This window comes from Bufo gargarizans, chromosome 6 (genome assembly GCF_014858855.1).
Source record: "Bufo gargarizans isolate SCDJY-AF-19 chromosome 6, ASM1485885v1, whole genome shotgun sequence".
In the NCBI taxonomy this organism is placed as follows: domain Eukaryota; kingdom Metazoa; phylum Chordata; class Amphibia; order Anura; family Bufonidae; genus Bufo; species Bufo gargarizans.
Genome location: NC_058085.1, coordinates 161,605,045 through 161,621,360, shown reverse-complemented (window position 1 = coordinate 161,621,360; position 16,316 = coordinate 161,605,045). Strand labels below are relative to the sequence as shown.

At 45.3% G+C, this 16,316-nt stretch overlaps 1 protein-coding gene across 1 annotated transcript in view; it reads left to right on the top strand.

The window, feature by feature from the left end:
- LOC122941006 (cGMP-dependent protein kinase 2-like) overlaps positions 1-16,316 on the top strand; it is a 322,377-nt gene that overhangs the window by 299,587 nt on the left and 6,474 nt on the right. Inside the window, exon 17 of the mRNA XM_044297977.1 lies at positions 15,443-15,505. Coding sequence (XP_044153912.1) covers positions 15,443-15,505 — 63 coding nt within the window. The remainder of the gene's footprint in view (positions 1-15,442; positions 15,506-16,316) is intronic.

The following is a 16,316-nucleotide window of genomic DNA, read 5'->3' as shown; positions in this document are numbered from 1 at the left end:
CTGTTGTTCCATGCCCATTTACACCTCCTACGTGGTGTGGGTTTTTTCCCCCAAACAGATAAGTTTTAAAACTGCCTGCTGTCATTTACCCCTGGCTGTGCTGAAGTTGGTGGTGAAGGTGTGACGCTGACCAGATGAGGAGGCGGTAGAGAAGTGGAGTAGGAGCAGAAAGCAACAGGAGGCAAAGAGAAGTGCCCTGCAATCCTCGGTGGTGGAAGGACATGCACCAAACTGTTATCCGCCTCAGGCCCAGCTGCCACTGCATTTATCCAGTGTGCTATTAGGGAGATTTAACATCCCTGACTGTGCTTACTGGTCTACGTATCCGTAGCTAGGTGGACCTTGCCACAAATGGCGTTACACATTGCACACCTGATTTTGTCCCCCAATTGGTTGTGCGGGGAAGGGATGGCTCACCTGGAAAAGTAGTGGCAGCTGGGCACGATGTACTGTGGGACAGCCACCGCCATAAGGCTATTAAAACTCTCCGTCTCCACCAGACGGAATGACAGCATTTCAAAGGCCAGTAATTTTGAAATGCTGGCATTCAGGGCCAGGGATTGCGGGTGGGTAGGGGGGTACTTCCTCTTTATCTCCAGTGTTTGGGAGATGGAGAGCTGAATGCTTCCATTGGACATTGTGGAGATGCTTGGTGACCCAGGTGGTGGCGTTGCTCTTAGATCCTCTGTTTGCAGAGTGGCAGGTGCCACTGTCACTCCAGAGGTGGATGAAGAGTGCTGCCAAGACTGCAGCAGAAGAGGAAGCAGGAGGAGCCAGAGACCTTTCTTTGTTTTTGAGGTGTTTACTCCACTGCAGCTCGTGCTTTGCACTTAAATGCCTGGTCATGCAGGTTGTGCTCAGGTTGAGAACGTTTATGCCTCGCTTCAAGCTCTGATTGCACAGCGTGCAAACCACTCGTGTCTTGTTGTCAGCACATTGTCTGAAGAACTGCCATGCCAGGGAACTCCTTGGAGCTGGCTTTGGTGTGCTCGGTCCCTTGCTGCGGTGGGCAGTAGCAGGCGTACTGTCTAAGGGCTGGCCGCTCTGATTTTGCACCCTGCTCCCTCTTTTGCTGTGCTGGTGGCTCTGTGCGACCGCCTCTTCCTCAGAACTACACAGGTCACTCCCATGACCTTGATTCCATCTGTGGTCGAGGACCTCATCATCCTCCACATCATCTTCCACCTAGTCTTCACCCCTGCCTTCCTTGTTAGTCTGCCCACTGCAGAAAGCCACAGCAGTTGGCACCTATATTTTGTCATCATCCGAGATGTGCTGTGTTGGTCCTCCAATGAACTTATCCTGAAACATAAGTGGTTGGGCATCAGTGGACTCAATCTCTTCCACTTCTGGGGCAAGGCTATGTGGATGGTCCTGGGAAACCCTTCTAGCAGATTCATCAAAAAGCAGAAGAGACTGCTCCATGACTTGGGGGCTCAGACTGCTTGGCTGATTTGCAAGGGGTGAGGTGTAGGGTCTTGCAAAAAATTGTTTTGTTTTTATTAAACCCAGAATATAATTGCAGTATTTCAAGCTTGTATTTCCCTGTGAAAAATGCAGCAAAGGCCCCAGATGTAGGGTCTTGCAAAAAAAATTAGTGTTTTTTTTAAACCCAGAATATAACTTCAGTATTTAAAGTTTGTATTTGACAGTCACAAATTCAGCAAAGGACCCAAAATGTATTTTCTTTCAAAAATAGGTGTTTTTTTAAACCCTGAATATAACTGCAGTATGTAAACAAATGCTTTTCTGGTGCACTGAACTTGCATAAAATGGCCGCTGCCGCCCACCTAACTAATAGACGGATAAAAGTTATTTTCCTGTGTCACTGGGCTCAGAGCAGGGTAAAAAAAAATTGTGCACTGCGCCCACAAAACAAAATCGCTGTAGATCGCAGAGTTAACAAGCACTTCTGATAACTGATTCTTTCCTATTCTCTCCCTCACAGCAGCAGTATCCTATCCCTACACTAATAAGAGCAGAATGATGTGCAGCACTACATGACTCCAGCTTATATAGAGGCTGGGTCACTTGCTGCACTGGCCAATCACAGCCATGCCATTAGTAGGCATAGCTGTGATGGCTTCTAAGGGCACAAGAGTTAAACGCTTGTTGATTGGCTGCTCTGCAGCCTTTCAAAAAGCGCCATTAACTCGCCGAACACCGAACCTAAACTTTTACTGAAAAGTTTGGGTCCGGGGTCCAAAAATCCTAAAGTTTGGTACTCTATTTCCAACACTTTTCACATAGGAGAGCCCCTGTGAGAATGTGTTGAATGGTCCTGTTGCCAACTGTGTTCTTTAGAAAACGATGTACAGGTGACTCTTCAGAAAGAGAGCCTGTCAGTTACTAGAGCTCTCAGTGACATTGATGAGAAATTCTAATTTATATTCCTATAAAAATGTATCATACTTTGCCACGTATTTTCAGCTCATTTAGGCTAGAACTGCCTGAACAATTCATCAGTGTATATCTGCTCATTTAATTCATAAAATAAGATGCATGGAAAGATGACATGACTTAAAAATGAGTCATCACACTACTTGTAATGAGCAATCAATATGGAAGTGCTAAGTGAAAAGATATTTCATGGGAATTTATCCTTCTATTGAAGAAAGGAGAGAACTCTGACTCATTGTCATGTCTTCTTTCATTTCTTGTATGCTCTAATGAGGACTGAATGGACTTTACTAATTTGGTGTGGAAAATTCTGCATCACCACAGGGGTACTAATAACACGTAAACAGAATTTAGACGCTTGTAACCAGTGGACACGAAAAAAATCCAAAGATTATGTAATATATATCAGCAGAGAAATTTTAAGGAAATCTGTCACCAGGATAATCGCTTTTGAAGTAAAGCCATAGCCTAACAGCACTTAAAACCTTATTTCTAGATGTGCCTTTGTTTCAGCAATAGATGTTTTCGATCTTCTGAAAATCCAGTTAATTTGGTATGCAAATGAGCCAGTAAGGTGCCCAGAGGGGCGTCACTCTTGCAGGAAGGAGCCCAGGCATGGCTGCTGCTAGTGCCCAAGCCCACCCTCATGCTGGGAGCAGGGAAAAGGGGGGCAGAGTTATCGCTTGAATGTGATGTAGGGGGTGGATGGACACATTGTGGCAGGAGGCATGCCTGGGCTCCTTTCTGCCAGAGTGACGCCCCTCTGGGCACCTTACTGGCTAATTTGCATACCAAATAAACTGGATTTTCAGAGGATAAAAACATCTATTGCTGAAAAGACACATCTGGAAATAAGGTAATAAGGCTACTTTCACACTAGCGTTCTGCTGTCCGCTCGTGAGCTCCGTTTGAAGGAGCTCACGAGCGGACCCGAACGCTTCCGTCCAGCCCTGATGCAGTCTGAATGGATGCGGATCCGCTCAGACTGCATCAGTCTGGCGGCGTTCAGCCTCCGCTCCGCTCGCCTCCGCACGGCCAGGCGGACAGCTGAACGCTGCTTGCAGCGTTCAGCTGTCCGCCTGGCCGTGCGGAGGCGTGCGGATCCGTCCAGACTTACAATGTAAGTCAATGGGAACGGATCCGCTTGAAGATGACACCATATGGCTCAATCTTCAAGCGGATCCGTCCCCCATTGACTTTACATTGAAAGTCTGAACGGATCCGCTCAGGCTACTTTCGCACTTAGAAATTTTTCTAAGTTATTAATACAGACGGATCCGTACTGAACGGAGCCTCCGTCTGCATTAATATGATCGGATCCGTTCAGAACGGATCCGATCAAACGCAAGTGTGAAAGTAGCCTTAGTGCTACTAGGCCATGGCTTTACTTCAATACCAATCATCCTGGTGACAGATTTCCTTTAAAGAATTGAGATTGTCTCGGTCTATACATATAATTCTATTTGTGACAATTTATGGCAAAATGTTCCCTGAATCACTCAAATAGCAGTTTCAGATCATATCAGTAATCTATGGGTGCACAGAGGTTGAATTTGCACTTTTGCAATACAACCTAAAGGGAAACTAAAGGACCATCTTCCCCATATAAAGGACCAATAATATAAAATAAAATAAAATTATGGTTACGGTTGCACCTGGGCAATGGTGTCATAAAACACACAATGACCTCTCCACACCATAACAGAACATGTTACATCGGAACCCTGGAAGTCGCATGCAAAACCATGCGGCCATTAACAATGAACACCAAACTAACAAACTAATGTGTCATCAGAAAATGACCTATTGTTTAAATCACATTTTTATGTTTAACATATTTTTTAAGAATTTTTGGTAATGTAAGTTTTTATTTTCCATGTTAATATCTATATTTAATAAAACAAATTATAATCCTGCAGTTTTCCCACTTGCCACTAAGAATAATAATAGGTGCCACTTCTTGATCCCTACACATCAGTTTACTGCAGTTACCTGCTTATCTATAGATAGATGTCATATCATTACAGGCAGGATTAGAATGACAGACGAGACAGAATTCACAATTCATAATAGGTGATTGTCACAGTATTCTTTCCTTTACAATGACCTCTGCACAGGTCACAGAGCATAACTAGAAAACTCTCTCATGTAAGTCAACGAGGTCCCCTCCTGACCATTGTGTCTACGAACCATGGAGCTGCTGTAAAGCATTTTTTTTAAATGCTTTGTAAATGCTAAGAACAGCTCAAACAGCTCAAACAAGTTCAGAAAACAGAAAAAAAAAATGTGATCAGAACATAAAATCAGATTAGAAAAAAAATGATATAACTACACAGAACAGACTGAGATTAAACAGGTTTAAAAAGAGACATTATACACCAAATGAGGAGATTGCATCAATATACATGTATGAGGAAATTAACACGAATCATATAAATACAATATCCCAAAAAAGGGAACCGTAGTTAGTAGAGTAATGCCCCAAAATCATGAGGGAACGTTTTGGCTGTATATTTGCACATACACTTTAATATTATTATCATATTGGAGCCCATGCATTTATGCTTTTCCATATATGTATTCATGTTTTTGGGGTATTAGGGTACTTTCACACTAGTGTTAAAGTTTTCAGGTATTGAGTTCCATCAAAGGGGCTCAATACCGGAAAGAAATGCTTCAGTTTCATCCTAATGCATTCTGAATAGAAAGCATTCCGTTCAGTATGCATCAGGATGTCTTCAGTTCAGTCCCTCTTACAGTATTTGGCCGGAGAAAATACCGTGGCATGGGGTATTTTCTCCGACCTAAATTCCAAAACACTTGCTTTCCATTAAAATATATTAATGCCGGATCCTGTACCAAGTGTTTTGAAATACCAGATCCGGTTTCCCGGTCTGCAAATGCGCAGACCTTTAAAAATGTGAAAAAATGCATTTGTCAGCCGGATCTGCATCCAGATCCGGAAACAAATGCTATCCGTTTGCATATGGATTTCCAGATCCAGCAGGCAGTTCCAGCAACGGAACTGACTCCCGGAATCCTCTAACACAAGTGTGAAAGTACCCTTAGGCCTCTTTCCCACGGGCGTTGCGGGAACATGCGCAATTTTTCTGCGCGAGTGCAAAACATTGTAATGCGTTTTTTAAACACGCGTGAGGAAAATCGGCATGTTTGGTACCCAAACACGAACTTCTTCACAGAAGTTCGGGTTTGGGATCGGTGTTCTGTAGATTGCATTCTGAATAACGGAAAGCCATAACGGAATCCCTAACGCTAGTGTGAACCCACCCTTACTTGTGTAATTAATAAAGTATATTTTTTTTATTTGAAGCCTGTTTAATCTCAGTCTGTTCTGTGTAGGTTTATTTATTGTATACTGAGTAGGTTTTGGTTAGGGTCTTTGGCAGTACCCTGTACTATATTTGGGCTCATATTTGATTTTAATGCTTTGTAACCTGTATGTGATAACCTTTAGAAAAAAAGGAGATGTGTCGCTATCTGGTTCTAACTGCCCAATTAAATTTTTGGTGACACATTTCCTTTAAGAACAGCTCGGGCAAGATGGCAGCCCACATAAGCATGTTCAGGAAATAGAATAAAAAATAAATAAATCTGCAATCAGAAAATAAAAAGAAATTTTAAAAATGTGTTACTATCTGGTTTTAACTGCCTGAGAAAAAAAAGTTTGTGACACATTTCCTATAATGAGCTAATAGAATACCATCATGACTTGCATAGCCATGTGGTTATTGACTGTATGGTGGCCACATCAGGGCCACCCTGTTTGGCTGTGTCCTAAACTGCCATACACTTAAGATATGGCAGTTTAGGACACAAGATATGAAGACATCTCAATATGGTGGTTTGGTGGGATTGGTCAAAGATCGGTTGTGCATTGGGGCTGGATTTATTACTTTCCATAGGATGTAGACTGCTACCAGAAAGGTCAGGCAAGAGCTTCTTTCCTTCTCCCCACTGAAATAAAACTGGCATGCTTGCTAATAGAGTTGAGCGAACACCTGGATGTTCGGGTTCGAGAAGTTCGGCCGAACTTCCCGGAAATGTTCGGGTTCGGGATCCGAACCCGACCCGAACTTCGTCCCGAACCCGAACCCCATTGAAGTCATAGGGGACCCAAACTTTTCGGCACTAAAAAGGCTGTAAAACAGCCCAGGAAAGAGCTAGAGGGCTGCAAAAGGCAGCAACATGGAGGTAAATCCCCTGCAAACAAATGTGGATAGGGAAATGAATTAAAATAAAAAATAATTAACCAATATCAATTGGAGAGAGGTCCCATAGCAGAGAATCTGGCTTCACGTCACCCACCACTGTAACAGTCCATTGTCAGATATTTAGGCCCAGGCACTCAGGCAGAGGAGAGAGGTCCCTTAAAAGAGAATCTGGCTTCATGTCAGCAGAGAATCAGTCTTCATGTCATAGCAGAGAATCATGCTTCACGTCACCCAACACTGGAACAGTCCATTGTCAGATATTTAGGCCCCGGCACCCAGGCAGAGGAGAGAGGTCCCGTAACAGAGAATCTGGCTTCATGTCAGCAGAGAATCAGTCTGCATGTCATAGCAGAGAATCAGGCTTCACGTCACCCACCACTGTAACAGTCCATTGTCATATATGTAGGCCCCGGCACCCAGGCAGAGGAGAGAGGTCCCATAACAGAGAATCTGGCTTCATGTAAGCAGAGAATCAGTCTGCATGTCATAGCAGAGAATCAGGCTTCACGTCACCCACCACTGTAACAGTCCATTGTCATATATTTAGGCCCCGGCACCCAGGCAGAGAAGAGAGGTCCCATAACAGAGAATCTGGCTTCATGTCAGCAGAGAATCAGTCTGCATGTCATAGCAGAGAATCAGGCTTCACGTCACCCAACACTGGAACAGTCCATTGTCAGATATTTAGGCCCAGGCACCCAGGCAGAAGAGAGAGGTCCTGTAACAGAGAATCTGGCTTCATGTCAGCAGAGAATCAGTCTGCATGTCATAGCAGAGAATCATGCTTTACGTCACCCAACACTGGAACAGTCCATTGTCAGATATGTAGGCCCAGGCACCCAGGCAGAGGAGAGAGGTCCCGTAACAGAGAATCTGGCTTCATGTCAGCAGAGAATCAGTCTGCATGTCATAGCAGAGAATCAGGCTTCACGTCACCCAACACTGGAACAGTCCATTGTCAGATATTTAGGCCCCGGCACCCAGACAGAGGAGAGGTTCATTCAACTTTGGGTTGCCCCGCAATATAATGGTAAAATGAAAATAAAAATAGGATTGAATGAGGAAGTGCCCTGGAGTACAATAATATATGGTTAAGGGGAGGTAGTTAATGTCTAATCTGCACAAGGGATGGACAGGTCCTGTGGGATCCATGCCTGGTTCATTTTTATGAACGTCAGCTTGTCCACATTGGCTGTAGACAGGCGTCTGCGTTTGTCTGTAATGACGCCCCCTGCAGTGCTGAATGCAAGTTCAGACAAAACACTGGCCGCCGGGCAGACCAGCACCTCCAAGGCATAAAAGGCTAGCTCTGGCCACGTGGACAATTTAGAGACTCAGAAGTTGAATGGGGCCGAACCATCAGTCAGTACGTGGAGGGGTGTGCACACGTACTGTTCCACCATGTTAGTGAAATGTTGCCTCCTGCTAACACGTTGCGTATCAGGTGGTGGTGCAGTTAGCTGTGGCGTGTTGACAAAACTTTTCCACATCTCTGCCATGCTAAGCCTACCCTCAGAGGAGCTGGCCGTGACACAGCTGCCTTGGCGACCTCTTGCTCCTCCTCTGCCTTGACCTTGGGCTTCCACTTGTTCCCCTGTGACATTTGGGAATGCTCTCAGTAGCGTGTCTACCAACGTGCGCTTGTACTTGCGCATCTTCCTATCACGCTCCAGTGCAGGAAGTAAGGTGGGCACATTGTCTTTGTACCGTGGATCCAGCAGGGTGGCAACCCAGTAGTCCGCACACGTTAAAATGTGGGCAACTCTGCTGTCGATGCGCAGGCACTGCAGCATGTAGTCACTCATGTGTGCCAGGCTGCCCAGAGGTAAGGACAAGCTGTCCTCTGTGGGACGCGTATCGTCATCGTCCTGCGTTTCCCCCCAGCCACGCACCAGTGATGGGCCTGAGCTGCGTTGGGTGCCACCCCGCTGTGACCATGCTTCATCCTCATCCTCCTCCACCTCCTCCTCATCCTCGTCCTCCTCGTCCTCCAGTAGTGGGCCCTGGCTGGTCACATTTGTACCTGGCCTCTGCTTTTGCATAAAACCTCCCTCTGAGTCACTTCGAAGAGACTGGCCTGAAAGTGCTAAAAATGACCCCTCTACCTCCTCCTCCTCCTGGGCCACCTCCTCTTCCATCATCGCCCTAAGTGTTTTCTCAAGGAGACATAGAAGTGGTATTGTAACGCTGATAACGGCGTCATCGCCACTGGCCATGTTGGTGGAGTACTCGAAACAGCGCAACAGGGCACACAGGTCTCGCATGGAGGCCCAGTCATTGGTGGTGAAGTGGTGCTGTTCCGCAGTGCGACTGACCCATGCGTGCTGCAGCTGAAACTCCACTATGGCCTGCTGCTGCTCGCACAGTCTGTCCAGCATGTGCAAGGTGGAGTTCCACCTGGTGGGCATGTCGCATATGAGGCGGTGAGCGGGAAGGCCAAAGTTATACTGTAGCGCACACAGGCGAGCAGCGGCAGGATGTGAACGCCGGAAGCGCGAACAGACGGCCCGCACTTTATGCAGCAGCTCTGACATGTCGGGGTAGTTGTGAATAAACTTCTGCACCACCAAATTCAGCACATGCACCAGGCAAGGGATGTGCGTCAAACCGGCTAGTCCCAGAGCTGCAACGAGATTTCGCCCATTATCGCACACCACCAGGCCGGGCTTGAGGCTCACCGGCAGCAACCACTCGTCGGTCTGTTGTTCTATACTCCGCCACAACTCCTGTGCGGTGTGGGGCCTGTCTCCCAAACATATGAGTTTCAGAATGGCCTGCTGACGTTTACTCCGGGCTGTGCTGAAGTTGGTGGTGAAGGTGTGTGGCTAACTGGATGAGCAGGTGGAAGAAGAGGAGGAGGAAGCTGAGTAGGAGGAGGTGGCAACAGGAGGCAAAGAATGTTGCCCTGCGATCCTTGGCGGCGGAAGGAAGTGCGCCAAACAGCTCTCCGCCTGGGGCCCAGCCGCCACTACATTTACCCAGTGTGCAGTTAGGGAGATATAGCGTCCCTGGCCGTGCTTACTGGTCCACATATCTGTGGTTAGTTGGACCTTGCCACAGATGGCGTTGTGCAGTGCACACTTGATTTTATCGGATACTTGGTTGTGCAGGGAAGGCACAGCTCTCTTGGAGAAGTAGTGCCGGCTGGGAACAACATACTGTGGGACAGCAAGCAACATGAGCTGTTTGAAGCTGTCTGTGTCCACCAGCCTAAATGACAGCATTTCATAGGCCAGTAGTTTAGAAATGCTGGCATTCAGGGCCAGGGATCTAGGGTGGCTAGGTGGGAATTTACGCTTTCTCTCAAATGTTTGTGAGATGGAGAGCTGAACGCTGCCGTGTGACATGGTTGAGATGCTTGGTGACGGAGGTGGTGGTGTTGGTGGTACATCCCCTGTTTGCTGGGCGGCAGGTGCCAACGTTCCTCCAGAGGCGGAGGAAGAGGCCGAGGCGGCAGCAGCAGAAGAGGCCGAGGCGGCAGCAGCAGAAGAGGTAGCAGGGGGAGCCTGAGTGACTTCCTTGTTTTTAAGGTGTTTACTCCACTGCAGTTCATGCTTTGCATGCAGGTGCCTGGTCATGCAGGTTGTGCTAAGGTTCAGAACGTTAATGCCTCGCTTCAGGCTCTGATGGCACAGCGTGCAAACCACTCGGGTCTTGTCGTCAGCACATTGTTTGAAGAAGTGCCATGCCAGGGAACTCCTTGAAGCTGCCTTTGGGGTGCTCGGTCCCAGATGGCGGCGGTCAGTAGCAGGCAGAGTCTCTTGGCGGCGGGTGTTCTGCTTTTGCCCACTGCTTCCTCTTTTGCTACGCTGTTGGCTCGGTCTCACCACTGCCTCTTCCTCCGAACTGTGAAAGTCAGTGGCACGACCTCCATTCCATGTGGGGTCTAGGACCTCATCGTCCCCTGCATCGTCTTCCACCCAGTTTTCCTCCCTGACCTCCTGTTCAGTCTGCACACTGCAGAAAGACGCAGCAGTTGGCACCTGTGTTTCGTCATCATCAGAGACGTGCTGAGGTGGTATTCCCATGTCCTCATCATCAGGAAACATAAGTGGTTGTGAGTCAGTGCATTCTATGTCTTCTACCGCTGGGGAAGGGCTTTGGTGGATGCCCTTGGGAAACCCTGCCAGCGGAGTCTTCAAACAGCATAAGAGACTGCTACATAAACTTGAGGCTCAGACAGTTTCCCTGGTATGCATGGGGGTGATGTGACAGACTGATGGGCTTGGTTTTCAGGCGCCATCTGTGCGCTTTCTGCAGAAGACTGGGTGGGAGATAATGTGAACGTGCTGGATCCACTGTCGGCCACCCAATTGACTAATGCCTGTACCTGCTCAGGCCTTACCATCCTTAGAACGGCATTGGGCCCCACCAAATATCGTTGTAAATTATGGTGTCTACTGGGACCTGAGGTAGTTGGTACACTAGGACGTGTGGCTGTGGCAGAACGGCCACGTCCTCTCCCAGCACTAGAGGGTCCACTAACACCACCACGACCATGTCCGCGTCCCTTACTAGATGTTTTCCTCATTGTTACCGTTCACCACAATAAGAAAAATATTATTTGGCCAAATGTATTGAATTCAAATTCAGGTCTTTTTTTACAGACACCTAACACTATCTGGCTATCTATTTAGGTACCGTATTACACTAATAAAGGCACAGCAGTAACGACAGATTTAGCTGAATATAAATTTGAGGCCTAGTATTTAGGCGCTGGATGACAGGTATACGTTTACGGACAGAATTAGACTTGGAATTGAGCAATAGCTTGTGTGTGAAGTTATTGAGAATAACCCTATCTGCACCGTGAATCTTATATACGCTTTTAGGGATAGATTTAAAGAAGGTCTGATACAGCAGAAACCACTAAATTAGGAAATTGCTAAATTGGGAATTGTATTTGAACCCAGAACAAAAACTGTGCTTTGACGGACACTAAATAACTTGACCAGCTACAGCAATAATGACAAATTTGGATGAATATAAATTTGAGGCCTATTTTTTAGGCGCTGGGTGACAGGTATACGTTTACAGACAGAATTAGACTTGGAATTGCACAGTAGCGTGTGTGTGAAGTTATTGAGAATAACCCTATCTGCACCTTGAATCTTATATACCCTTTTAGGGATAGATTTAAAGTAGCCCTGATACAGCAGAAACCACCAAATTAGGAAATTGCTAAATTGGGAATTGTATTTCAACCCAGAACAAAAACTGTGCTTTGACGGACACTAAATAACTTGACCAGCCACAGCAATAACCACAGATTTAGATGAATGTAAATTTGAGGCCTAGTATTTAGGCGCTGGGTGAAAGGTATACGTTTACAGACAGAATTAGACTTGGAAATGCACAGTAGCGTGTGTCTGAAGTTATTGAGAATGACCCTATCTGCACCTTAAATCTTATATACCCTTTTAATGAATAGATTTAAAGTAGCCCTGATACAGCAGAAACCACTAATTTAGGAAATTGCTAAGTTGGGAATTGTATTTCAACCCTGAACAAAAATATATCCTTTGCCAAACAGCAGACAGTATTACAAATGGCTGGCCACAGCTGAAACACCAGATTTAGGGTACTGCTATTTTGGCAATAGTATTTCCCCCCTCAATAAAATAGCAAGCACAGCCAAGCCCCTGATGCAGAATATAGCCAAAAAATAACCACACTATTAATGGTTAAATGCACTTGGTGACAGCTTCAACCTGATGTAGGATATAGCCAAAAAATAACCACACTATTGAGGGTTAAATGCACTTGGTGACAGCTTGACTCTAATGTAGGATATAGCCAAAAACAACCACACTATTGAGGGTTAAATGCACTTGGTAACAGGCTCAGCTTGCCCCTGATGTAGTATATGGCCAAAAAATAACCACACTATTGATGGTTAAATGCACTAGGTGTGACAGCTTGAACCTGATGTAGGATATAGCCAAAAAATAACCACACTATTGATGGTTAAATGCACTTGGTGTGACAGCTTGACCCTGATCTGGGATATAGCCAAAAAACAACCACACTATTGAGGGTTAAATGCACTTGGTGAAAACTTGACCCTGATGTAGGATATAGCCAAAGAACAACCACACTATTGATGGTTAAATGCACTTGGTGACAGGCTCAGCTTGCCCCTGATGTAGTATATGGCCAAAAATAACTACACTATTGATGGTTAAATGCACTTGGTGTGACAGCTTGACCCTGATGTAGGATATAGCCAAAAAACAACCACACTATTGAGGGTTAAATGCACTTGGTGACAGGCTCAGCTTGCCCCTGATGTAGTATATTGCCAAAAAATAACCACACTATTGATGGTTAAATGCACTTGGTGTGACAGCTTGACCCTGATGTAGGATATAGCCAAAAAACATCCACACTATTGAGGGTTAAATGCACTTGGTGACAGGCTCAGCTTGCCCCTGATGTAGTATATGGCCAAAAAATAACCACACTATTGATGGTTAAATGCACTTGGTGTGACAGCTTGACCCTGATGTAGGATATAGCCAAAAAACAACCACACTATTGAGGGTTAAATGCACTTGGTGACAGGCTCAGCTTGCCCCTGATGTAGTATATTGCCAAAAAATAACCACACTATTGATGGTTAAATGCACTTGGTGTGACAGCTTGACCCTGATTTAGGATATAGGCAAAAAACAACCACACTATTGAGGGTTAAATGCACTTGGTGACAGGCTCAGCTTGCCCCTGATGTAGTATATGGCCAAAAAAATAACCACACTATTGATGGTTAAATGCACTTGGTGTGACAGCTTGACCCTGATCTGGGATATAGCCAAAAAACAACCACACTATTGAGGGTTAAATGCACTTGGTGACAGCTTGACCCTGATGTAGGATATAGCCAAAGAACAACCACACTATTGAGGGTTAAATGCACTTGGTGACAGGCTCAGCTTGCCCCTGATGTAGTATATGGCCAAAAAATAACCACACTATTGATGGTTAAATGCACTTGGTGTGACAGCTTGACCCTGATGTAGGATATAGCCAAAAAACAACCACACTATTGAGGGTTAAATGCACTTGGTGACAGGCTCAGCTTGCCCCTGATGTAGTATATGGCCAAAAAATAACCACACTATTAATGGTTAAATGCACTTGGTGTGACAGCTTGACCTTGATATAGGATATAGCCAAAAAATAACCACACTATTGATGGTTAAATGTACTTGGTGGCAGCTTGTGCTGGCGCACCACAAGACACAAAATGGCCGCCGATCACCCCAGAAAAAAGTGAATGAAAAATGCTCTGGGCAGCCTAAAAACAGTGAGCCATTGAATAGCAGCAGTTCAATGATCCACAGCTGCAGATCGATCACTGATTTAAGTCTTTTGGAGGAGTTAATCACTGCCTAATCTCGCCCTAACGTCGCAGCTGCAACCTCTCCCTACACTGATCAGAGCAGAGTGACGTGCGGCGCTACGTGACTCCAGCTTTAATAGAGGCTGGGTCACATGCTGCACTGGCCAATCACAGCCATGCCAATAGTAGGCATGGCTGTGACGGCCTCTTGGGGCAAGTAGTATGACGCTTGTTGATTGGCTGCTTTGCAGCCTTTCAAAAAGCGCCAAGAAAGCGACGAACACCGAACCCGAACCCGGACTTTTACTAAAATGTTTAGGTTCGGGTCCGTGTCACGGACACCCCAAAATTCGGTACGAACCCGAACTATACAGTTCGGGTTCGCTCATCCCTACTTGCTAAGCATGCATGTTTATAGCAAAGGCAAGAGAAATAACTGCTATCCAAAGGATCATATAGTATATCTCATATCTATCTCCAGTTTAGGCATAGAGAAGACAGCATGATAGTTTTTAGCAGATTAGGTTGAGTCAAGAAAATACACTTTTCATAGGAAATTATCACCTGTTTCCACAGAAACATAGATTGCTTACTGTAAGAGCATTGAAATTATAGAACTCTTTGCCGCAAGATGTTGTTTGATTGAACACATTTGAGGCTATTTTTATTGCCAATTCCAGGCATATTTGCCAATTAGCGGCAGGATTTCTACCGAACGCCATAATAGTCAATAAGGTCCGGCGGGGCAGCAGTATCCAGCATGTTGTTTCAGCATAGAACAGGACAGACGGAGATGTGAAACTAGCCTGGGCCTGGAGACTTTTCTTCAAAGTAATGTTACAAGTGATGGGTACTAGACTTCTGGAGAAGGGGCAAGGATTATTCTGACTGCCAGATTTGGGGAACATTGATAAATATCGGCTCATCATACCATAAGAAGTATGGATTTACATAGATTTTACATGTAATTTGGGTAAACAGAGTCTTCCTGGGACAGCATATGGATGGCCTATCAATTTCATATTGGTGTGGTCTGTCTCTCAGCGCCTATGCCAATCAGGTGTTTGAAAGGGCTACGGTTATCAATGGGACCATTTTTAACGGCCACTAAGATAGTGCACCTGTTTAAGCTCTGAGGTTTACGTTCTGTTGGCCATACACTTATATTATGATGGCAAGCAAAACAGAATGCCTCTAAAGACATTCTGTTTGGCATGCCGGCATTGAATTACATTATGGATTCTGTGAGAATGGAATCCATTACATAATTGACTTAAACCCCGTATACATCAAAGAGGCTGCAGAACTCGCACAAGCATCATAGGGCCTTTTTATAATTGATCAGCCGCTTCAAGCAGTTTATATTGATGGCCAATCCTAAGGATATGCCATCATCATGCTGATCCCCCCAAAAACTTTTAATTATATGCATTTTCTAATGTCTAAATCAGTGTTCTTTTAATTGTAGGATAAACCCTGCAGAAAGACTTGGGAATCGTAAAAATGGCATCAGTGACATAAGGAAACACAAGTAAGTATAACTGTACACTGTATTTACTACTATTATACTCATCCATTTGGGTCACCTTATAAGGAGGGTAAAAGGTCGTATGTTTATTGTTATAATTAGGATAATTAGGTTATAATCTGCTTCTTTGCATGGATGTCAAGGTTCTACTGTAAATGTGAGCTACAACCAGCAAGAATAAATACAATTGACAAGAACTCAGTAGGTTGGCTTCTAAAAAACCCTTGTGATTACCAGTTATTAGTACACACAAAACCTGTCCTAATCACACAGGAGGACAAGTTACTTCACAACACTGAGATAAAAAGCTGCCTCACCCTACTTAACGTATTTGTCCAGCTTTCAACCCACCGGACCTGTGGAGGAAAGCATATTTACCTGCATCTCACTGCGTGGTTTCGCCTCCTTTTGGTTTGCCATGCTCTGATTTTCTGCTTGTCACCTTTTGGAGTGCCGCTTGGGGTTCATGTCACTGCTGCAGCCAGTCATTCGCTAAAGCACCACACATGACCCAGTCCACTATGGAAGTTGACAAACAGGAGACTGGAGCATGCCAAATTGAAAGAGCAGAAACGGAGGAGCGTAAGGGAGCAGGTAAGTATGCTTCACAGGTCTAGAAGGAGAGGGTGGCTGCCCTAAAGAGTCTGAAAGTGGGACAGCTCCTTTAAGAGGTTCAGGTGATGTTTTAATAAAAAAAAATTTAAGGTAGAAAAGTACATGGTGATATATGAAGCTCAGACAGTGTGACCAACTGTCTTCAAAAGTAAATTATTTAGTAAATAGAGTCCACTTGTTTGTAATTTATTCTCAGCAT